At 39.4% G+C, this 24,510-nt stretch overlaps 1 protein-coding gene and 1 long non-coding RNA gene across 2 annotated transcripts in view; both read left to right on the top strand.

Annotated features, from left to right (window-relative positions):
• The window catches only part of LOC105025841, a 200,583-nt gene that overhangs the window by 3,885 nt on the left and 172,188 nt on the right, over window positions 1-24,510 (top strand). Inside the window, exons 2-3 of the mRNA XM_034291721.1 lie at window positions 16,272-16,526; window positions 16,709-16,831. Of these exons, the coding sequence (XP_034147612.1) occupies window positions 16,322-16,526; window positions 16,709-16,831 (328 nt within the window). The 5' untranslated portion in view covers window positions 16,272-16,321. The remainder of the gene's footprint in view (window positions 1-16,271; window positions 16,527-16,708; window positions 16,832-24,510) is intronic.
• LOC109615722 lies at window positions 1,663-2,799 on the top strand. Its single transcript, XR_004575684.1, has 3 exons — window positions 1,663-1,798; window positions 2,156-2,488; window positions 2,689-2,799. It is a non-coding gene; the product is annotated as an uncharacterized LOC109615722 (long non-coding RNA).

Raw genomic sequence — 24,510 nt, 5'->3', positions numbered from 1 at the left:
GCGTTAGCAGTCGGTTGGTGACCCTTTGATCTGGTGCTTGGCAATGTGGTTGGAGTTCCTTCCTGGTTGGCCTTTTCCGGAGTCACCTTCGGATGGGACCAGTGTCTCTAAACCCCTCCCGTTTCAGTTCCAACTGTTTACATTGCATTAGTTTATGTGAGGGGTCAAGGGTTAGTCTGAATCATATGAAGGTATCCTCTTGGATCCATAGAATGTTCTCAGGAGGACATGAGCCCTTGGACCACACCTCAGGCCTGATGACTCCAAGCTGTCCTTCTCCAAAGTCCTCCTGGTTCTGTTCTGTTTCAGATCTAGTGATGATTCCTGCTGTCACTTCCAACAGCCCATCTGGTTATCTCTGTCCTTGTCCGCCTGTTCATACAGCTGATGTGGATTCTGTTTAAAGACTCTGGACAGAGAACACATTTATTTATTGACCTGCTAACCCTCGCTGTGAACTGACTAACCCTCGCTGTGAACCAAAACAGATTGAAGCTATTAAATGGTTTAGTAAAGGTTTGGGATTGAAACAAATTATTTTTCATTTGTAAAGACATGCCCCCCTGCCTGAGTGACAGCTTATTTCCCAATGATCAGAGTAATTGCATGGCAACTTGTAGTGAGGCTTTTTACATGAATTTGCTGTCAAGGCCTTCCCTTTCCCTATGCTGTTTATTATAACCAATATGTTTTTAAGACAGGTAAAACTTTAGGAAAATTTTTAGGAAGCACTTATGAAGATAATTGAAAAGGGTTTCTAAAATTGTTCTCGCAACTCTAGTAGGAGTTAAGCTTTAAGATTTTGCCCTAGTGTTGAATCCCCAGAGCATTAACAAAATGAAATCTCACTCCAATCTATATTGAGAAGTTGACAGACTTTTAAATATATAATTGCTTCAGACTAAAATGTCACATGATCTATGTTTCAATAGAGTGGAGACTCTTTTACGGAGACGTAAATGTATTTTCAGATGTATTTTCATAGTTGTTCATAGACATGTATTTTCACAATAGCTCTGGACAGCCAGGCCATGGTGCTGGACCAGATGACATTAAAAACAAGCAGACCGTTTATTGGAAATGTTTTTGGAAGCGATAAAAATCCACACCATATTGCATGATAGCCCAAAACCAAGGGGCCTTAACAACATATATTGTTATATATTAAAAAACTGTTTCTTTGAGAGCACTTAAATGCTCAGTGTCTTCACTTAACTAATATGGTTTACAATGTTACTCAACTTTTTGGACTATGATGGTACTCCCTGGTGAACTGATGTATGTTGATGTCAGAGGAACACTGGTGTTACAGACACTTATGTAAATGTGAATAGTGTATCTCTAAGAAAACCAAGAAAATTATGTTTGACTTACAGTAGACTGACCATGAGGCCATCTCTGTAAAGATATACCAAAGAAATAGCAAAATCTCACAAGTTACATCTAATATGAAAATGAACACATCCTGTCACTCTGCCCTTTAGAATTTTCAAGATCTCTTGTTTTTTAATGTAAAATACGTGGTAACTTATACATATATTCTTCTTATCTATTGGTCTTAGAAATGAAGAAGTGCGCAACTCAAAGGGTGTTCATCAACTTCCCCTAACATCCCCAATATGACACAATCTCTTGAGTGTTTTGCTCTAAAAGTCTAGTCACAGGATGTGGCAAATATTTTGTCCAGTTAAACAAGAGTTTTCTGGTGAATCTATAGTTGCTAAGACAGTAGCTCGCTAATTTGAAGAAGACATGCTTGTGGTGTTTGGATTCATGACATTATCAGCACTGTCTAATGGTAAGAGGCAACTGCAATTTTTTCTATGCTGTCGCATGTTTGTCTATGGCGGTCCCGCACATTTTAACAGCAATTCAGTTATACACAACTGGTGTATAAATAAATAATCACATAGCATTAATTACTTCTGGGGAGACAAGTGACAGTGAGAAATCAATGTCACTTAAATATAAAGCTTAGTAGCATACCATAAATATTTAATGTTTAGAAATACACTATTTAGCGTGACTACTTGCTAGAGAAAATGTATTACATTATATTGACAACTATATTGTGAAAAACTATTTTCAATAAGTTTTAAATAAGTTACAGCAAGTATCATTTTCCACAAATGTGTTTTTTTCACTCAATTCTCAGGATTGAAGAGCCACTGTAATGTTACAGAGGCAGAAGATCAGTATTATGGAGCTCTGGGAGGGACTGTCTATCTCCGTCTGGTCACTGATAACATCGCATATAATGAAATCTACTTAATAAAAGATCCCTCTGGAAAATCTATAATACTTTTCAAAAGGAGAAACAAAACCAACATAATGAATGAAGCCATCAAATCTAGATCAGAATTCTATTTCAACAATGGGACATTGAAGATAACAAAAATAGAAAGGAGTGATGCTGCTGAATATTCCTCAGAAACATTTAATTTTGTTACATCCCTAACCTGCCTAAGATTTCAACTGTCCATTGAAGGTAAATATCCAACTGTAAAAACATTTTATTTGCTAAATAATCTAAAATCTTGCCAAAGATGATTTGATGCTGTAATGTATTTACTTATGTGTTATATTTGTGGATTAATTCCTGTACATTTCCAAGTGTAAGACTTTGCTACTATACTTTTAATGTACTGACATTGTTTATATTAAGTCCCCTTCATTCTTGTCACACAGAAGGAGGCAATGAAGTGGTCACATGGTCTCTAGTAGCTGTAGTCCTGGTCCTTACTGTGATAGTGTCAGTTTTCTGGATCCACTGGAGGAGGACACCGCCCCAGACAACAGGTCAGATGGGTGAAAATTCAACACCTCTAACAAACCTAAGTGGATCTATAGGACTCAGATGTTCACAATGTTCAGACATCTCAGTTAACTAATGCTTCAGTGTTGTTTTGTTGGGTTTTCTACTTTCCTTAGTGTAGACCTGTATTGTTTATCTTTGCTGGGCTATGTTGGAGCTACAGATTAACCAACTGAATGTAGACGTGGTGAGATGAATGTAACTCATTTGTAACTAATTTCTTCATTGCTAAACCGTAGTTTACCAGACATTCAGCATCTCTGCTAACATCAGCTATGATAGTCTGGAGTCTATTTTCAAGACTGTAGTCGTTTATTTTACTATACCAAAGTCCACCCGAAGATATTCTATCTTCCATGCATGCCTTTGTATTGTTACTATTTCTGTCTCCCCAATTTTAGCAATGAATCCTTAACTAAAGTCCCCAGTCTCTAGAACGAAACATAATTTGATGTTTAATTCTATCCTTTTCCTTTTCACACTTAGTGGTCACTGCAGTGGACAGTTATTCAAAAGCCGTTTACTTGTATATGCATGGGTTTGGATGCTATAATTGCACATCCGCCACCACAGTGGATGCTACGGTATCATGTCATAAATTGACTTGTGGCAAGCTGTTGTAAGTGCAACATGAATTTGTGGAAACCATGATGGCTGACGGATGGCCAGAAATACAGAGCAGTTCAGAAATATCTTGCCATTCCTTCTATAATAGGAGACCCTTGCAGGCAAATACAATGTGGCAACATCAAGTAAAGACTAAGGAGTAATATAATTGTTACAATTTTGAAGTATTGATTTTATGTTGGGAGGAAATTAGGATTAATCATCTGCCCACTAAATTGGACATCATGCATCGCTGCCTATATTTCAACTAAAATTCACTATTACTACGACTTCGTTGTACTTCATCTTCAGTAACTCTTTTGGATGTAAATCAATTGATTTATGGTATTAGAATGTAGAACTTGCCGTTTTTGTAGTAACAATAAAAAAAATGTGTGCAGATTAGTTCCATCATGTGAGTGACAGCGTCTTTATATTTTGTAGAGCTCAATATATTCTGCATTTTAAGGCAACTGTAGCTCATGCATTAATAAATGCAGGTTCCATCCAGACACACAAAAGAGACCAAAAGACCCAGTGCCACCGCACCTCCTTTGAAGTGCAGAGCAGTGTCCAAGGCACCCCCTGAGATCAGGTTTGGCCTTGGAAAACACTGGCCCCACCTTATCAAAGCAAAATGCATGAAGCTGCATGCACATGAAAAATGAAGTACATCTGGATACAGTGTCTTGCGGCTTTGTGCCCTGGGTGCTTTGCTAAAAGTTCATAGAAGATAGACTTGATGAACCGATGAACAAGTTAGTAAAACTGAAGAGACTATAGTGCTGAACTACATCTGAAAGAAAGCATTGGCAGAGCCATGGACAATATTTTACACTTTTTGGAGAAAATGTTAAATGGACAAATATACAGTTCAACAGGGGAGGTAGGGAGGGGCTAAGGGGTCAAGAGGGAGGAGCATGAGGAAGGGTGGAGACAGGAGCGAGGAGTAGAAGAGAAGAGTGGAGAGGCTGAGGAGTCAGGAGCGAGGTTCAACAGTTTTGCATTTCGTTGAACAGTATTAGAATACTGTAAAAAAATTTAACAGCATTAAAAATATAGTTTTCTCATCATATATAATTTAATTCATTGGTTTGTTAATATTTCTTCTACTGTACTTGGTGACCTACTGTAATACAGGTAACCCACACTAAACTGGCCAGTCAACCATTATGCCTACTGTATGTAGGCAACTAACATACCTGAAACGTTAACGTAAACATATGATCTGGGTAGTAACCCATAATTTCCCCATTGTCACATCTCTCCACAGATGCTAATGGAAGCCAAGAACTGGAATATGCTGGAATCACTGTTGTGTAGAAGGGGAATGTGAGGAAGGTTCAGGAGGAGGTGGAGTATGGACAGGTTGTAGTGTTGGAGGGTTCCAGATCAAACACAGTGAGAGACAGACCTACAGGGCAGGAAGACATTATTTATGCTGGAATAAAGCCTGGACAGTGAATGGGAGATTCTTTAGTGCAGGCTGGAGTTGCTACATTTGTCACTTTAATGATTGTTTTTCTCTACATATTCCATCTATCTTGTATTCAACATTTCTTTAATCTTGTGAATATTTCTTCACATTCAATGCTTATGGTTATGTTCATTGTTTACCAAAATAAAGAACCAAACAACCAAACTGTCCAAATCTGTAATTGTGTTTCTGTTGATTTACTGATGTTTTCTCTTTTAATCTCCCTGAAAAAACATCACATTATACAAGATGTTATAACACAGTATTAATAGTTGGTAACTGAAGAAGTGATCCAGAACCAAGTGGACCCACTGTGAAACACAACACTAACTATCATCCTCAATGGTAGAACTTTGGTTCCTATAGATTTTTTTTAAAATCACATCTTATTCTGCATCGAAGAAACAAACTTGGGTGAACACACCTTTGCAATCCAGAACATTACATAGTCCCACTAGACTAAATGTAATTAATCAAGACATCAGTTGCAACCTGTCAAAGAAAACAATGGGTCTAGAGTCCAAAGTTCCATCAAAGTCTTTTACATTTTTACATGCGCATGGGACAATGGAAATATGGCCACATACGTATGACTGCACTCTGAGTAAGAATCTTGGTACGACAGCCTTCTTTGTACTTTTCACTGGCCACTCCCCCTCCCACTACTCATATAAACTCCTTCACTGGCCACTCCCCCTCCCACTACTGATATTAACCCCCTCACTGGCCACTCCCCTTCCTGGTACTCATATTGGCCCTCATTTATCATTATTGCGTAGAAACGGGCGTATATGTTGGCGTAAGATTTTGCTTACACTCCTCTCACCGCCTGATTTATGAAGCTGTGCGTACCTTTAAAATCCAGGGGCCTCATGTATCAATCTTGCGTACGCACGAAAACACGGCGTACGCCAGCTTTCACGTTCACGGTCAGATGTACTAACAGTGAAATTAACGTAAGAATGTGCGTTCTTCCACGTAAACTTCAGGCCTGGCGTACGCACATTTATGGCTTTGTCCGTACGCAAAGTTTTAGTATGAATTCAACGCAAGTTTTTGTACATGAGGCCCCAGGACCGTGCAGCTCAATTGGCATTTTCCAGGGAACACCAAGATTCGTGCCCCATTCTCTTCACAGATGAAAGCAGGTTCACACTGAGCACATGTGACAAACGTGAAAGAGTCTGGCGATGCCATGGTGAACATTATGTATCCTGCAACATCATCCAACATGTCAGTCCTTAAGAAAGAACAAACATAATTAGTCAATTGGCCCCAGGTGAGCTTATCAGTAGTGGCTTTAATGAGGCCAATCTCCAGGAGAGGGCGCAGTCGGACCACTTGACCCAGCTGATCCCTCACATCAAATACAATTGTATATTACAGTTTTTTCTGAATGCTTAAGCGCTAATCGTGATTCTTGTAGCACAATTTCTAAAACCATTAATACGTATGGCAAAACCACTCACTGAGTTTGCAAAACTAAAAGCACAAACACTGCTTTGCACTCAGTTTGCAATTTTGTAACACACACTTTGCAAAACTGTAGGCACAATTCACTGCACAGCACTCTTTTTGCGGGACTGTAAACACAACTGACTGCTTTCTTTGATAGGCAATTCAGATATATTTCAGTATTAGTTTGTATGTTTTCCGACGTATAATCTCTGTTCTGTTTCTTTAATGGTTACGCCCACTCGTGGAGGGAAGGTTAAACTTGAAGTTGGTGCTTAGGAAAAGGAAGAAACCGTTTTCTTACCGTTTGGTCTGTCATTATGGATAAAACCCGTGTTTAAGCATGTAAGGAAACACAAGTTAAAGGTTTAACAAGTGAAATCTTAAGATAAGCTACAGAAGTCAATAGGATTTTGTATATTTTTATATTTTTATGTTTTGAATAAACTTGCACTTGTTTACAGATTTTTTACTGATTTCTGTGACGAGTAAGAACAATTTTTTCCTGCTACTATAAGTGAACCTAGGACTTTGCACCTACATAGTTGGTGTGGCAAGAGGGCTCATTTATGCAATTATTTACTGAAGAGTGGATGTGAAGAAAATGTATCACTGCTTTTTCAATAAAAGGAAGTTAAACTAAAGTCGATGGTAAGAGAAGTGGGAGGGGGAGTTGGTAGTGTTGAAACTCCTCACTATGAAATGTTTGTAAAAAATCGAGACTGTGTGTGAAGAAAAGATTCAGTTGCATCTTACCTTGAGACATTTCTGTCTAACTACAAGTCCAAAAAGTCAGTGTCTCTTCACACTATAATTTAATAAATGAGCCCATTGCACGTAGATTTTACTTCAACGTCCTGATGCAGCAGTGCAAAATAAATTAGAAGGTGTAGGGAAGCTATCGATGCATCTTTTATCCATTTTGTTTCCGTACGAAAAACCACAGAAGAAATTGAGCTAATTGGCTTTTTTCAGAAAAAAAGGAGCAAAAGCACTTTAACCCAATAGTCATTGTATCATTTTAAATCCAGTGTTAAAAGCAAAAAACTAAACAAAAAAGGTGTTACAGTTCAAATACATAGTTCCTTGTATTTATAGAATTTGTCATATCAATGATTATATTTTTCACAGTCTCTGATCACAGTCTGTAAGAAAAGACAACACATGATATGATGTCTCGATCTACAGTGAGGAAAATAATTATTTGATCCCCTGCTGATTTTCTACGTTTGCCCACTTACAAAGAAATTATCAGTCTATAATTTTAATGGTAGGTTTATTTGAACAGTGAGAGAAAGAATAACAACAATAGGCAAAAATGTTATACATTTATTTGCATTTTATTGAGTGAAATATGTATTCGACCCCTCTGCAATCAGAATCAGATTTCTGGCTCCCAGGTTTTTTTTATACAGGTAACGAGCTGAGATAAGGAGCACACTCTTAAAGGGAGTGCTCCTAATCTCGGCTTGTTACCTGTATAAAAGACAACTGTCTACAGAAGCGATCAATCAATCCGATTCCAACATGGCCAACACCAAAGAGCTGTCCAAGGATGTCAGGGACAAGATTGTAGATCTACACAAGGCTGGAATGGGCTACAAAACCATCGCCAAGCAGCTTGGTGAGAAGGTGACAACAGTTGACTTGACTTTCGTCTCTGCCTTTGGGTTCAACTGAGCCACAAGGTCGTAGTTCCAGCCTGTGAATATTTGAGACTCATCTACAGGGGCCAATGTATACACTGGCTTACTCCCGTCTGGTTGAGTGAGAACATGAAAAGGTACTGGCATCCTCATGTCCTGGATCTTATGGCTTCCTTTACAGCCATGGTTTCGACGGCACACCAACTGCCCAACCTTTAAATCACTCTGACCAGTTGCAGGGCCATGTTGTCTTCTTTGGGCCTCTGCAGCCTGCTCCATCTGATGTATTCTATGGGCCTCTGCAGCCTGCTCCCTCTGATGTCTTCTACTGGCCTCTGCAGCCTGCTCCATCTAATGTCTTCTACTGCAGTATGCAGTAAAACCCTCCCTCTTGTATCCTGAGCAGAACGTCATTGGGGAGGCTAGGAGACTGGCCAAACATCAAAATGAGGCTGTGTACCCAGTGCTGGCATGTTCTGTTGTGTTATAGGCAAATACCACCTCCGGCAGACGCCCCACACATCTCCTTTTCTTATTTGGTCGGAGGGTCCTAAGCTAGCCATGAATAGTGTGGTTACACCTCTCACACTGCCCATTGTCCTGGGGGTGGTAAGGGGTTGAATGACTTTGTTTCATCCCAAAGATTTGACACAGTTGCTGCACTATTTCAGCCTCAAAACATTTGCCCTCCTGTGAATGTATGCAGTGGGGGACTCCATACCGCTGAATCCATTCATACACTAGTAATTTGGCCACCGTTGCCACCTTCTGGTCCCTTGATGGTACTGCAACAGTGAGCTTGGATGAAGTATTGGTTATAATTAGAACGTTTTCATGGCCATCGCTGGAGGGCTCCAAAACAATAAAGTCCATGGCCACCACCTTGATGAGACAAGATGCCAATATGCCCCCTAATTCTGTGACAACTTTCGGTGTTTTCGAGACTATACATTGCTCGTACCATTTGAAATAGCTCTCCACATCCAAAGGTTAAGAAGAATTTACATAGGCCAGTACTGGAATTCTTCGTTCCTACCCTCACCTATGGTCATAAAGGCTGGTTCATGACCGAAAGAACAAGATCGTGAGTACAAGCGGCTGAAATGGGTTTTCTCAGAAGGGTGGCTGGCTTCTCTCTTAGGGATAGGGTGAGAAGCTCAGCCATCTGTGAGGAACTCGGAGTAGAGCCGCTGCTCCTATTCACCGAAAGGAGCCAGTGGAGGTGGTTCGAAAGGAGCCAGTGGAGGTGACATCCTGGGGGCATCTGGTAAGGATGCCCCCAGGATGTCTCCCAAGGGAGGTGTTCCAGGCACGTCCAGCTGGGAGGAGACCTCGGGGTAGGCCTAGGACTAGGTGGATAGATTATATTTCGACACTGGCCTGGGAACGCCTCGGGATCCCCCAGTCAGAGCTGGCAAATGTGGCTCGGGAAAGGGAAGTTTGGGGTCCCCTGCTGGAGCTGCTGCCCCCGTGACCCGATATCGGAGAAGCGGATAAAGATGAGATGAGAGACACTACTGGAAATGAAGTTAACGTCTGCTTAAGACTTCTGCTTCACAACTAGACTTCCACAACTTCAAAAACCTGCCCCACTAAGTTTTGGCACTGGTCCCTTTTTGTAACCAAGGGATGACAGCACATGCAAGGATGTTGATTACTGGGAGAAGTTCTTTACAAAGCGCCTATAATAACCTGCAAATCCCGAAAAGGACTTAAGCTCGGTATAGTTTCTAGGGGGGTCTGCCACTCTCCTACTGTCTTTCGTCATATCTTCTCTGGGTTGGTGGCAATGCCTTCTGATGAGATCACATGCCCCAAATATGCAAATTCACTCTGGAAAAGAAAGCACTTGCTCCACTTCACTTGTTCCCGAAAACCAAGACAGTACTAGTTTCAACCAGCTCAGGTGTTGCTCACACGAGCATGAGAAGACAACCACATCATCAAGATATAGTAACAGTGACTGGAAGTGTTGGTCACCCAAAATCCTTTCCATGAGCTGGTGAAATGTCCCAAGAGCATTTCACAGGCCAGAGGGCATGTGATTAAACTCACAAAGGGCGTACAAAAAGTCCTCGACCAATAGGGGAGAGGGGGCCCCAAATCAAATTTTGCTTAGAGCCTCCAAAAGGCTAGAGCCGGCACTGCTGGTCCTTCTCTGCTATGACTACCTGATTATATCCACTTGTCAATTCCAAGGTTGAGAACCACTTAGCCACATACAGGGCATCAAGAGACTCTTCTATTCTTGGGAGGGAGTAAGTAGCTTTACTGCTCTTTCAATTCAACAGGGGGTAATCCAAACACATCCTCAAGCTACCATCTTTCTTCTTTACCATGACCAGGGGGGAAAACATGGGCTGCTACTCTCCCTGACGACTCCCTGCTCCAACTTCTGTTTAATGTGAGCCTTCACTTCCTTATACTGACTGGGCGGTGGCCTCTGATATCTCTGACACACCGGTACCTCATCTGTCAGTGGGATCTTGTGCTGTATAACCACAGTGCGTCTTAAATCATCACCCAACGTAAGGACATCTGTATACTCAACAAGTAAATCCCTTACCTGACATTACTGTTGCTCAGCTAAAAAAGGACTCAAACTGAAGAAGCTATGAGATCAGATTTAAAACTACACAGGCAGTCAGCGGTAGATTAAGGTATGGGTGTCATGGGCAGCAGCCCAGGGTGGCATATTGCTGGGGGTGGCACAAGACGCACGCACATTTTTGGAATGTTGACATTTGCGTGATCGGTTTTCTATCGTTCATTTGCACGACACTAAATTAAATCATGTCATTGTGTGTGACTGTGTGTGATTAACGTTGTCATAGTAGACACCCTGATTGTAGTTTGTGAGGTGGGCAGATTACTGCCTGGGAAGATCTCCCACTCAGAAGTACGAGATGGGAAGGTCTCCCCACTGGAAGTTGATAGGGGGAACAGACCTTTAACACACCTTTAACTTTGTACAGTAGGCCTACAAATGCAATTAATAACATCAGTCACACTATGAAATGGTACCAAATAAACCACAATTAGCTCATGATATTGTGAATATAAAGTTTCACAGATATATTGTTGCATTTTGTTCAGGTTTTGTCACGGTTGGTCGTAAAACCGGAGACGAGGAACAGTGGTTTCTGTTTGGTTTCTTGTAAACCGAATAGAAACCACCAAAAGGAAACGAAGGCCCGGTACAACCAAGAACTGATGCGCCAAACTGAACACTAACTGAGGAAAACACAAGCAACTAATACAGGGTCCCCAATCAGAGGCAAAGAGGGACAGCTCCCTCCAATTGGGAACACTTAACACCGGAGCGCAAAGATAGCAAGGGCACCTCTGTGATCAGGTCCTGACTGTGGCGCATGGAGATGCCTAGAAGGCCCCAGCCAGGACCTGACAGATTTATGTGAAATCGTTAAGAATAATATAAAACCAGTCTGCACACCACCAAGGTGAATTGGTTTAGTCTTGATTCTTGGTTGACAGTAGTGATGGCCATACAAGGCTTCATTACTTCTAGCAGCAGGATATTATGCTAGCAGCGCTAACTGAGAATTTATTTTTCAAATTAAAAGCCATCATTGAAATACATAAGGCAATATAGTTAGCAAGTGTGTATATTTTATGTTTAATGTCCATTCCAATATTGTTGTTAGTTTTGTAAAAAAGACAAGATTAACTATATTGCCTTATATATTTCAATAATGGCTTTTATTGTGATCAAGAAAATCTGAGTGCTGCCAGCATATCCAGCTGCTAAAATAACATTAATTAAGCCTTGTTTGGCCATCACTAGTTGACAGTGCTGGAAAATGGGTAAAGTGCTTAATCAACACAAATGGATATGAAAAAGCACAAGCCTTCAAGATGCCCAGTTTAAGAAAAGAGAGGAAAGCAGAAATGTGCAAAAAATGTAAGAATGCAGCTATGTCATCAATATTAGGCTTATTCAGTGCGCAAAAGGAGAGGCAAAAAAAAGTAGGCTAACAAAACGACAACGACACGAAGAACAACGTTTCTTGATTTTATATGTATCTTGTGGCACCACACGGTCTCTGACAACATAGACACAATAACCTGTGAGGTGCTGGTGAAAACCAGGAACTTAAATAGAAAACATAATTAATGATGATGAGGAGCAGTGCGTGTGTGAGGTGCGCTGCTGCCGTCATCTCATGCAGGTGGTTAGTACAGCCACGAGGTGTGGCGCTGGAGTATTTGTATCCAACATCACGAGTCTTCATGAGTCTTTTTGAGTGTCTATAACTATGCTTGTACTGCATTATTACTGTATTATATTGCATTATGAGTACATGTACAATGGTGTATAATGCGTTACACATATTGCCTTTAAATTAAGTGTTACTGAATTTTCACCGCACCCTAGGCAGTGGCTTAGCGTGATGACGCCAGGCCGTGGTGCAACCCCCCCCAACCCGAGGAAAATGACGATGCGGTAAATATGCAGGTAACGCTGATCCTGGTGTAGATTAACCTCACAACCGTCTGAAAGTGATAAACACACGGAAAATCACCTTATAAAATAATATATTTATTATAGAGGCCGAGCATGGGCCTTCCACCCACCACGGGCCCCGGTGCAGCCACACTGCCGACAGCTACGCCACTGGACCTGGGCCTTCTGAGGCCATAGGCAGCTGCCTACCTTGCCTAATGGTAGAAACCGCCACTTAGGCTACGAGTTGGAACCCTGGCGCTGCTTGTTCCATAATCTACTCAGATTGGTTAAAAAGTGAAAACGTGATGCGTTCACAATGCTTTCAGTATTTTCTTTGGTCAGAAAATACTATGGCCTCATGGGCATCTCCGGTTGAAAACGCTGTGAAACGTAATACTGTGATTTACAAATAAAAAGCATTTTGTCACAGGTCTAGTGGAATTTTAATGAAACACTCTGTATTTTACATTGGCAAGTGTATTTAATGAGTTGCATGATTCCAAATATCAAGTTAGTTACAAGTTTGCAAAACATTTTTATTACTGCAGAAGTAATTCCAAGTTTGCAAATCTTTTTTACAAGTTCACAAAACGTTTCTACCTAACTACAAAATGTATCTCTCTGTTTTACCTTCATGAAATTCAGTGCAGACCTTGTTAATGTTGTGAATGAAGAACATTAAAAAATAACTTTCTTCTGAAACTCATCAGCCTATTCTTGTTCTGAGAAAAGAAGACTATTCCATGTGAGAAATTGACAAGAAACTGAAGATGTCGTACAACGCTGTGTACTGCTCCCTTCACAGAGTGACGTGAACTGTCTCTAACTGGAATAGAAAGGGGGGTGGGGGGCTCTGGTGCACAACTGAGCAAAAGGACAAATACCTAACTGTAAAGTTTGTTACCCAGACAACTGTCAGGTTTCATTAAATAGTACCTGCAAAAAACAGTCTCAACGTCAACAGTGATGGGATGCTGGTGTTCTAGGTAGAGTTGCAAAGAAAAAGCCATATCTCAGACTAGCCAAAAAAAAGATTAAGATTGGCAAAAGTACACAGACACTGGACAGAGGAAGAACTCTCCCAGGAAGACCAGGATCCCGGAGTTGCCTCTTCACTGTTTATGTCTGACTACTCTCATGACATTGCCTTAGTCTCAGTTTACCAGACTTTCAACATCTCTGCTCACTAACTCTGATGGCCTGGACTCATCTATTTTCAAGTCTGTAGTCAACTATTTTCCTATACCAAAGACCGCCCAAAAATATTCTACCTTCCATGCATGGCTTTCAATCAATCACATTTATTTATAAACCCTTTTTTGCATCAGCAGTTGTTACAAAGTGCTTTTACAAAACACCCAGCGTGAAATCCTAAGGAGCAAACAACAACAGTCTTGAAGCACAGTGGCTAGGAAAAACTCCCTAAGACGAGCCAAAATGTAGTAGCCTACATACTGTCACGTCCTGGCTGTGCCCCTAGCCATCTCTGCGCTGGGATCGGGGCACAGCCAGGACAGGATAGGAGGTGGCCTCTAGCCTGTCATGTCCTGGCTGTGCTCCTAGCCATCTCTAATCCTTTTTTTTGTTTTTCCCAATTGGAGGCAGGTGTTGGTTATTGCCTCCAATTGGGGACCCTATTTAAGTTCAGTTTGTTGGCCATGTTGGTGTGGTTCATTTTGGTTTTGTCCTGTTGATGTTATCCCACGGCACTGGTTGCTGCCTTTTGTTTTGTTTGAGTTTTGTTTTCATTAAAAGATGGATTATCTCCAGTACCTCTACTCTGCGCCTGTGTCCTTCTCCTCCCACGACCGTGACACATACTTTATACTGTCTGTAGGCTACTAACATACCCGAAATGTTAAGGTCAACAAATGTACTGTGTTGTAACCCATATTTGTCCCAGTTTATGATTTTGTAACAAAATAAACAGCCCAACAACCAGACTGTCTTTATCTGTCACTGTGTTTCTGTTGATTTACTGATGTTTTCCCTTTTAATCTCCCTGAACATAGATCACATTATACAATATATTGTAACACAGTATTGATAGTTGGTAACTGTAGAAGTGATCCAGAATCAAGTGGACTCACTATGAAACACAACACTAACTATCATCCTCAATGGTAGAATGGTGCCTTTTTTGTTTACTATAGATTATTTCCAAATTCACATCTTATTCTGCATCAAAGAAACAATCACACTTTAACACAATTTTGCAATCCAGTAACATAGTTCCACAAGACTAATTCCAGTTGGTCTAGCCATTAGCTGCAACCCAAAACTGTAATTTTCACATCTTTACATGCAAAAGAAGCATCGTTTTTTTATTCAATATCTTATTTCACACAAGAGCCATGTAGCCATCCTGGCTGCTTATATAAAGGGGAAGTGAAACATTGATGAGGCTCTTCCTCTTTCCTCAGTACCAGAACCTATTAATATAGCTCAACATTAATTGTCTCAGAGGCATAACTATCTGTCTTTCATACCACTTTCACATTGGTTTTACTTCTACCCTTAGTAAATAGGGGATTATTTGAGGACTTTCCTGAAGGACTGAGCATGAAGGCTGTATTAGGACTGTTTGTGATCTTAGCAGGAGTTTCATATGGTAAGAACATACCCAGAGTCATTTCTTATGAAAAATCACAAGAAATTACTTAAAATGCCTAAGATGTTAGCATAAAGACATCTTGAGATGTCTTAAAGATGGCCTTAAAAAGTATTATTTTCTTTATGTGTTGTCTTAATATGTTGGCTTCCCTCTTCTTTTATTCAGATAATAACATAATGAGGGTTGTATAACATGTAGCAAGATCATGACTTGATCCAGTATCTTTGTGTTACTGAAGGCCTAGATATTATACTTAGAAACATCTGTTCAATAAATACCTAAAACCATTTGGGATAGATTGAGGCAATATTCGGAACACGGAAAATACAAAGGTTGTCTCTATAGATGCATACTAATATAATGTTTCCTATGACTTTGGTATGATTGCTTTTGTTCAAATTATACCTTATTCAGTGGCATCTTCTGTAATAGTATACATGACCAGAAAGAGATTCATGCAATAAATACAATAAAAAAAATAACAATAAGAAATATTATACATGGTCTATATTTCATCTTGGTTTTCAGGCATGCTGACCTCCTGTGTTGAAACACAGAACAGAACCCTGTGTTACGGAACTCTGGGAGGAAGTTTCTATTTCCAGATACCCACTAATGCAATGGAATATGATCAATTTATAATAACAAAAAACTCTTATGGAAACCCTGTAGATGTAGTCAAAATGAAAAACAACAAATTCATAGTCAAGGAATACATCAAGGACAGATCAACGTTCTATGAAGGCAATGGGACATTTTTAATAGCTACTACAGAGAGGAATGATTCAGACCTGTATATTTTGGAAACATTTAGAAATGCAATTAGTCAATACTCTGGAAAAATACACCTGTTCATTGAAGGTAAGACATTACTGAAAGACACCAAGAACAGTATGTGTTACAAAAAAGCAGGATATTCTTTAAACAAATCTGATTTAATTACTTATAAAACACGTATTTGAACAATGGTAATATAACAATAAATAAAGCTACAATATTCCTCATAACTACACTAAACTGAGTTGCGCTGAGCAGCACTGCGCTGGTCTGAATCATCATCTACCACCTAAGAAAGGGCCACTACCATACAATTATTAAACTGCATTTTAATATACAATCATCGGTTCTGCAGCATTCTATAATGGCTGTAGGGATCCTCTGTCAGCACAGCTCATTTAATTCCTCCACAGCCCCAGTGTCCACTCCTGATCTGACCACTAAGTGTCTGACTGATGGAGAGATGAGGGTGTCCTGCTCCTCTAAGGGGGATTTTGTCCAGTTTAACTGGACTCTGATTGGAGACCCACTGATAGACACTGAGAGGACTGTTGGTAATGAGACAAACACCATAACTCTGAAGAAAGGCTGGTCTGGAATCCTCACCTGTCATGTCAGGAACCACGTCAGCAATGCTAACCACAGCATAAAGATATCACATTGTCCTGGTAAGATGTGGTTACATTTACTGAATTAAACAGACACGAGAAATAATATGATTGATTAATGAAAGTAATGATGATTATAATAATGATATATACTGGAAATGTATGTTTAGAGACAGCCTTATCCATTCATGTACCAGGATTCAATAAAGACATGTAATTTCTCTTTGTTTGAACCCCCACAGGGCTTAGATTGGCTAACTGCACCTTCATAAATGGGATGAGGATATTGGAGTGGGTGAAAGACCCTGTCAGTACTCTGTGTCTTGACCCTACAACAGTGAGCCCCATTACTGTGACAGACGCCTCCACCAGTGGTAAGGGTCCTGGGTTTGACTCCCTAACCACCTCCCGACCCAGCAGTCACACCCAGTGTCTGAATAACAGCACTCATACAACAGCCTCTCAGAGCATCTGAACTTTCACATTGTTTTATGAGAATGTAGTATTTAATTGATAACTCACCTCAGCCTCCACCCCACTGTCCCTGTCATCTCTGACTCCCCTGTATCTGGGTCTGACTCATATCTGACTTATATCAGTCAAATATAATAGTCAAATAAACAACAAACATTTCCTCACAAATAGTTCAGACCTTTAATGCCTAGGTTGTCTCCGGTAGTACTGAACATACAATGTGGACATATCTGTCTTTTGGAACACAATAAAAACAATTAACTAAATAAGTTATTTACTGACATGAAATGAACAAACTGTAGACCATTAGTCTATACAACAGGTAAATTTCACTAGCATTATGTAATTACACAGATCTAGGGAGTTAATTTGTAGTATTGTTTTTTCTCACTCACCTCAGCAACCAACCTAATGTCCTGATTACAGTCCACTGCCTCTGGGTCAGTTTCACTCTGCAGTCAAATATTAGTCAGATATGACAGTCAGGCAGATAGTGGAAATCCCTCACGCTGTAACAGTTCTAATGTATTAATACCATGGTGATCTCCAGTAGTATTGGACAATAAATTAACTACGCTACTAAATATATCTAATGAGGACAAATGGAGCAGGTGCTTCAACAACTTATATGGGTTTTTTGTAAAGGAAATTCACTGATGTCTTCCTCTTACTCATGATCCCTAATATTGCTAGCTTAGCAAGTGGAGGAAAAATAGAGTGCAATCACACTGTGCTACGAAATAAAGTCAAAACTCACTGAAACCATGGGAGTGAGGATTAGAGTATGCATGAAGTGTGATATGGATTCTAAGAGTTTACTTTTCTTATGAAACACAAGTGGACAAAATACTATAAGAGAAGTACATTAACAGTTGCATTGGCCCCATTTAAAATGAAATTGTAATAAAAAATGAGGGAAGGTTGAAAATATGAGACAAGTGACCAGAATACAGTAATATTTGCCTCCTGTCTTTACAGTTACTAATCCAAAAAAGCAATTGACAACACAGGTTAACAAAAAAGTTAATCTTTGGGTGAAATCAGCAGAAATATCATTGAGTGGTTATTGTTACTGAAGTAAACCCTTAATGCAGCAACTTGTGTTAAATGTTTGTCCCTGAGAAATTACCTAAATCTTTTACAGGTGTTATCTTTGTTGATTTGATTAATTAGTTACTTCCCTTTTTCCCCCAGAACTTTTCTTCAATGTGTTTCTTTATGTGAAACTTGCGGAGGTCTTCATTTTGCTGACAGTCTGTGTAGGATCATACGGGTTTTACAAGAAGAAAACTCCTACAATTCAAGGTTCAGTATACAACATGTACCTTTAAGAGTCTGTATCTTTGTTTGATAAAGTATTTCATTTTATTCTGCTTACCATGCCATATTGCTCACTCTATCTTGGTCCCTCTCCCCAGATGATAATAACTAGTGGGTCTGAAGTCTCTTAAGTGGACCAAGATGGAAAATAGTCAAGGAAACTCTATGAATAAGTCGATGAGTTGAGCAACAATGCAAATGTAAGATTGCTTTTCTTTAAAAACAACAGATTTTCTTTAATGCAAAGTTTTTAATTGAAACCTAATTTTGTGATGTCAGAGATTGTGTCCACCAAAATTATTTACTGCTTAAATATTGCTTGGAAGATTAAACTTTTAGAAATCTTCGAGATTGTGTAATATTGAAATTTTAGGGAAAGGGGAAATAGTATTGGTGGGAGTATTGATTTGTTTTTATGTGAAATACTTAGAGGGATACTTAGAAGGATTAAGTCCACTTCAAATAACTTTCCTTTAAGGGGATCAAAGTGAGGGTGACTTATACAGTCAAGGCCGTAGTTATAATATATATTGGGTGGGGACATTTAGATATGGTCAACATGTCCCCCTCAATATTTTGATATAAAAAATATTAATGAAATTAAAATGTGCTATGCTACAGGTAACCACGCACCACCGTCTGAAATAATCATTAGCAAATGTAATCATAATCATAACTGGTGCAACCAGCCAGGCTAACCGCAGCTCATGTCAGCCAGGCCATGGTGCTCGATAAGTTGACATTAAAAAAGAAGCAGAATTTTTTTTGGAAATGTTGTTGGAAGCAATTAAAATCCAGACCATATGACATGATTTCCCAAAACACAGGGGCCTTGATAACAACAGCAGAACTAGCAATATGTGAAGGTAGGCATAAAGAGGAATAATTCCGTTATTCCTCTTCTTGCGTCTTGAAAAACACATCATCCCTTATTAATTAATCTCAGTTATTTAAGATTAAACACTGTCACCTTGAGAGCACTGAAATGCTCAGTCTGCACCTAACTGTGGTTCTTTACAGCGCTCCTCAACATTTTATGGTCCTTCTTCCAGGGAAGGAACACTGGTATAACAGATGCCCATGTAATTCTGAACAGTGTATCTATAAGTAACCAATGAAATTATGTTTGATATACAGTAATCTTACCCCAAGACCATCTCTGTCAAGATGTAACAATGATATACCAAAATCTCACAGGTTAAATGTAGTATGACAAAATATCTCTTGTTCATGAATGTAAAATATGTGGGAATTTATACAGTTTATTGACATGTATATTATATTTTTTTATTGTTTGGTATTTTTTCTGTTGGTTTTAAAATTAAAAAAGAGCGCAGCACAAAGTGTGATCGTTAATAAAAGACCCCTCTGGGAAAACTATACCACTTTTCAAAAGGAAAAACAAACCAAGTTCATGAATGAATCTATCAAAGCTAGATCAGAATTGTTTCTCAACAATGGGACATTGAAGATAACAAATATAGAATGGAATGATGCTACTGAATATTCCTCAGAAACCTTTAATCCATCTGGAACATCACTCACTGTCCATTGAAGGTAAATATCCAACAGTAAAAACCTTTTAATTTGCTAAATAATCTAACATGTCTAAAATGTTGTCAAAGATATTTTGATGCTCTAGTATAATTATTTCTGTGTTATATTTGTTAATTACTTCCTGTACTTCTAGTCTAAGGCTTTGCTACTACACTTTCAATATTCTGACATTGCTTACATTAAGGCTTAGTGTCCATTATCCCCTCCCCTTCATTTTCTTGTCCTACAGGAGGCAATGAAGCGGTCACATGGTCTCTAGTAGTTGTAGTCCTGGTCCTTGTTGTGACAGTGTCAGTTTTCTGGATCCACTGGAGGAGGACACGACCCCAGACAACAGGTCAGATGGGTGAAAATCCAACACCTCTAACAAACCTAAGTGGATCTATAGGACACAGATGTTCACAATGTTCAGTCATCTCAGTTAATTAATGCTTCAGTGTTGTTTTGTTGGGTTTTCTACTTTCCTTAGTACAGGCCTGTATTGTATAGTTTAGTTGGGCTACTTTGGAGCTACAGATAATCCAACTGAATGTGGAAGTGGTGAGATGAATGTAACACATTTCTAACTCATCATGACATTGCTAAAGCTTAGTCTCAGTTAACTACTGTACTTTCAACATCTCTGCTCACTTCAGCTACGATAGTCTGGACTTCTCTATTTTCAAGTCTATGGTCAAACATTTTGGTAACTTTATTTATTAAAAATAACATATTTATAAAAAAATTTACAAACATGAGTTACAGAGTCTTAATAAACATGTATTCATATTTGTCAATAATAAGTAATGTAGTTATACATTAGTAATAATGTTAGTAAATGTATTAGTAAAAATGTATTAACATGTAATTCGTTTGTCACGGAATTTCCCATCAATTAATTATTACATTTTTGTCCAGTATTAATGAGTTAGCGTTTGTAGCTATAGGAATTTGCAGTGTTTTATTTTTGCGGCACTGTATTGTGGGTATGTTGTTTTGGGTTCGTATGCGTGTGCTTTGTTTTGGTGGTATGGACTTCGTTTTTGTTGCAGTTTTGACAGCTCTCTCTGTCTGACCCACCCACTCTGCTTGATCCTCATCTGCCCTCAACTAACGCAGCTAACGAGATTGCTGCAACGATTGGCCAAGCAGCAAATAAAAGGATTTCTGAAATCCCAGTAGGGGAGAAGGGGGAGACAAAAGACAGAGGGAACTGGCCGGCCCAGAATTGAGGAAAGCCCTGTCTGTGGTGTGCAGCCGGTAGATCGCCGGAGATCACACTAATGTCGATTTGTTGGATATAAGGAGAGTACCTGTTCTAATTCTGGTTAAAAGCGGTACTTGGGTGCTCTCTCTCTTCCCCCCTCAAGAGGAATGAAAGACGGCAACTTCATAACGCGAGCCCCGCTGCCCTCTGCCAGGTTGTACCTACCCCTAAAGAAATAATACAGACCTCTACTGCCCTGCTTCCTCGACCCTGGAATTCCGGATGTCAGTTTTAATACTTTTAAACCATTTTTGATACAGACTCTGCTCACCATCTTTTTGAGGAACTTTTATACATTTTTATACAAATTGTTCCAACTGATTTATTTGTGTTTGTGTGGGGCAAAATCCGTAATAGAACCTGCTGGGTGTCTTGTAGTGTCAACTTGTTAGTAGAGGTTTTAGTCCTCTACAAAACCTTAGGTGGCATAGTCAGCAGCCTACACGTGACACGTTCATTATTACATAAGTGAGTGTTCATGTTTGTTTCTATTGAAGTAAACATCTATACATACTTTAACTAAAGATTGTATTTTACCTTCATTTGGACTGCACATTTAATTTACTTGCTCATCTTTCAGCGTCACATCCTCTCGAGAACATGCTGAGAACAGAGGACAAACTTCCATGTACTCATCTTTGAGATACTCTAATACCTCATACATGCTTGTGTGCACATATGGTAGAATTACAAAATAGTGAGGAAATATTAACTAAATGTATTGTATGCATGACCATTATGGTATATTAGAAACCAACAGAAATAAATATATAACCAACGTTTGTGGGCTATCAATTAGCAATAATTAATAGTAGTAAAGCTTTAATTTGCTCACACACCCCCATAACATCAGTGAGCTACCAACATACTTCACAGTGGGGATGGTATTCTGTTCCCTATAGGCCTTGTTGACCCTTCTCCAAACATAACACTTATGGTTGTGACCATAAAGCTCTATTTTGGTCTTGTCATTACAAATGACAGTGTGCCAGATGCTGTGAGGCGTGTCAAGGTGTAATCGGGCTCATTGTAACCAAGCTTTTTTGATGTTATGGGGGTGTGTGAGCAAATTAAAGCTTTACTACTATTAACTATTGCTAATTGATAGCCCACAAATGTTGGTTATATATTTATTTCTGTTGGTTTCTAATATACCATAATGGTCATGCATACAGTACATTTAGTTAATATTTCCTCACTATTTTGCAGAAAAGGTTTCTTTCTGGCAACTCGACCATGCAGCTCATTTTTGTTCAAGTCTCGTCGTATTGCGCACCTTGAAACAACCACACCGTCTTTTTCCAGAGCAGCCTGTATTTCTCCTGAGGTTACTTGTGGGTTCTTCCTTGTATCCAGAACAATTCTTCTGTCAGTTATGGCTGAAATCTTTCTTGGTCTACCTGACCTTGGCTTGGTATCAATAGACCCCCACTTAACAGTACTGAAAGGCATTTGCAAGGCTATGGATATATTTTTATCTCCCTCTCTATCTTTATAAAGTTCCATTACCTTGTTACGCAGGTCTTTTGACAGTTCTTTTCTGCTCCCCATGGCTCAGTATCTTGCATGCTCAGTGCATCCACGTAAGAGTTAACAAACTGTCACGATTGGTGTAGTGGTGGAGATTGAGGAACCAGGCGTAGGCAGAACGGCATTTGATGTGGTATTTTAATAGAAAATATACACAGAACACAAACAACCAAAACTGAACACAAAGTAAAGGGGCTGAAGTTAGACAGCGAAAACGAAAACACTCACTACTGTTATGGAAACAAACAGAGACAGGGAACAATGTCCAACAAATGAGGGGAGCAGAGGAGCAACATTTAAACACATACTAATGACTGAATTGGGACCTGGTGTAAGTTTCTTAAGGAGTTTTTCCTAGCCATTGAAATTCAACACTACTGTTGTTTGCTCCTTGGGGCTTAAGTCCAGGTGTTTTGTAAAAGCACTTTGTGACATCTGATTGATTGATTGATCACTATCCTTCAATAAAAGCCTTTTTTTGTGTGCATATTTTCAAAATCAATAACAAAATTTCACAATTTCTACCAGGGATTAAAACAGAGGGATTAATTAAAAATACACAATTTGCTCTCACTCTTCTTCTGTGTGTGTGTGTGTGTGTCTGTCTGTCTTGCGACAAAGATTGAGAGAGAGATAAAAGATAGTAAAAAAGAAAGGGACAGAGAGGGTCAGGAAAAGATTAGACCAAAAGAGCTATTAATCTATAATGAGGAGAATTTTCATATTCTCTTACAGTGGATACAGAAAATAATCACCCCTGTAAAATAATCACATTTTGATGCTTTGCAGACTGAAATGAAAATGGACAAAAACAATTTTCATCCAAGTGAAATATATAATACCAACTTGTCCTGAAAAAAAACTTACAAATTTTACTCTTATAACCAGGTGTAGTTAATCACTTTCTCAATAGCACACAAAGCCAATTGACTTTCACCTGTGATCAGCTGTGGTCATTTTGATTAGCTCAGCATGAAACAAGCTTTTTCTGAAGCATTTCAGTCATTGGCAGTGCAACTGAAGAAAACACTCAACTATGGGTGGCAAGGCAAAAGATCTCCGGGATAAAGTTGTGGACAGGCACAAGTCAGGAGATAGATACAAAAAAATGTCAAAGGCTTTATCAGTGCCAAGAAGCACAGTGAAGTCTATTAATTAAGAAGTGGAAGGAATTTGGTACAACACAGACCCTCCCTGGGTCAGGACGTTGCTCCAAACTGGATGAAAGAGCCAGGAGGAAACTGGTCAGAGAGGCTACCAAGAGGCCTACAGCAACTTAGAAGCAGTTGCAGGAATTCATGACAAAGAGTGGTCATTATGTGCATGTGACAACAATATCACAAATTCTCCACAAATGTGGCTTGTATGGGAGGGTTGCAAGAAAAAAGCCACTCCTCAAGAAAGGCCACATGCAGTCATGACTGAGCTTTGCCAAAATGCACCTTTCTAAATTCTAAAGGCGTGTGGAAAAAGGTGTTATGGTCAGATGAGACTAAAATTGAATTATTTGGCCTTAACACCAAACAATATGTCTGGCGAAAATCCAATACAGCTCACCGTCCAAATAACACCATTCATACAGTAAAGCATGGAGGTGGTAATATCATGTTATGGGGTTGTTTCTCTGCAGCAGGGACTGGAGCACTTGTCAGGATAGAAGGAAAAATGGATGGGGCAAAATAACTACAGTTGCTATAACTGAAATACCCTAAAAAATTACTTATATTAACCGTACTTTCTCAAATCCATCAATCCTGACATACTGAAACCAACCACCTAGTTTATAAATCCTGAAAAGGTATAAATCCTATATACTCTAAATATATCAGAGAAAAACCATGGTTGTGTTAAGGAAAGATCTCACAAGTTGAAGCACTCTGGTCCTCCTCCTCTGACCGTCAGCACCTCGCCCTCAGG

Source organism: Esox lucius, chromosome 4 (assembly GCF_011004845.1).
Source record: "Esox lucius isolate fEsoLuc1 chromosome 4, fEsoLuc1.pri, whole genome shotgun sequence".
Lineage (NCBI taxonomy): Eukaryota > Metazoa > Chordata > Actinopteri > Esociformes > Esocidae > Esox > Esox lucius.
Note: the sequence above shows the minus strand (reverse complement) of the source record. Positions and strands in the feature narration are given on the sequence as shown.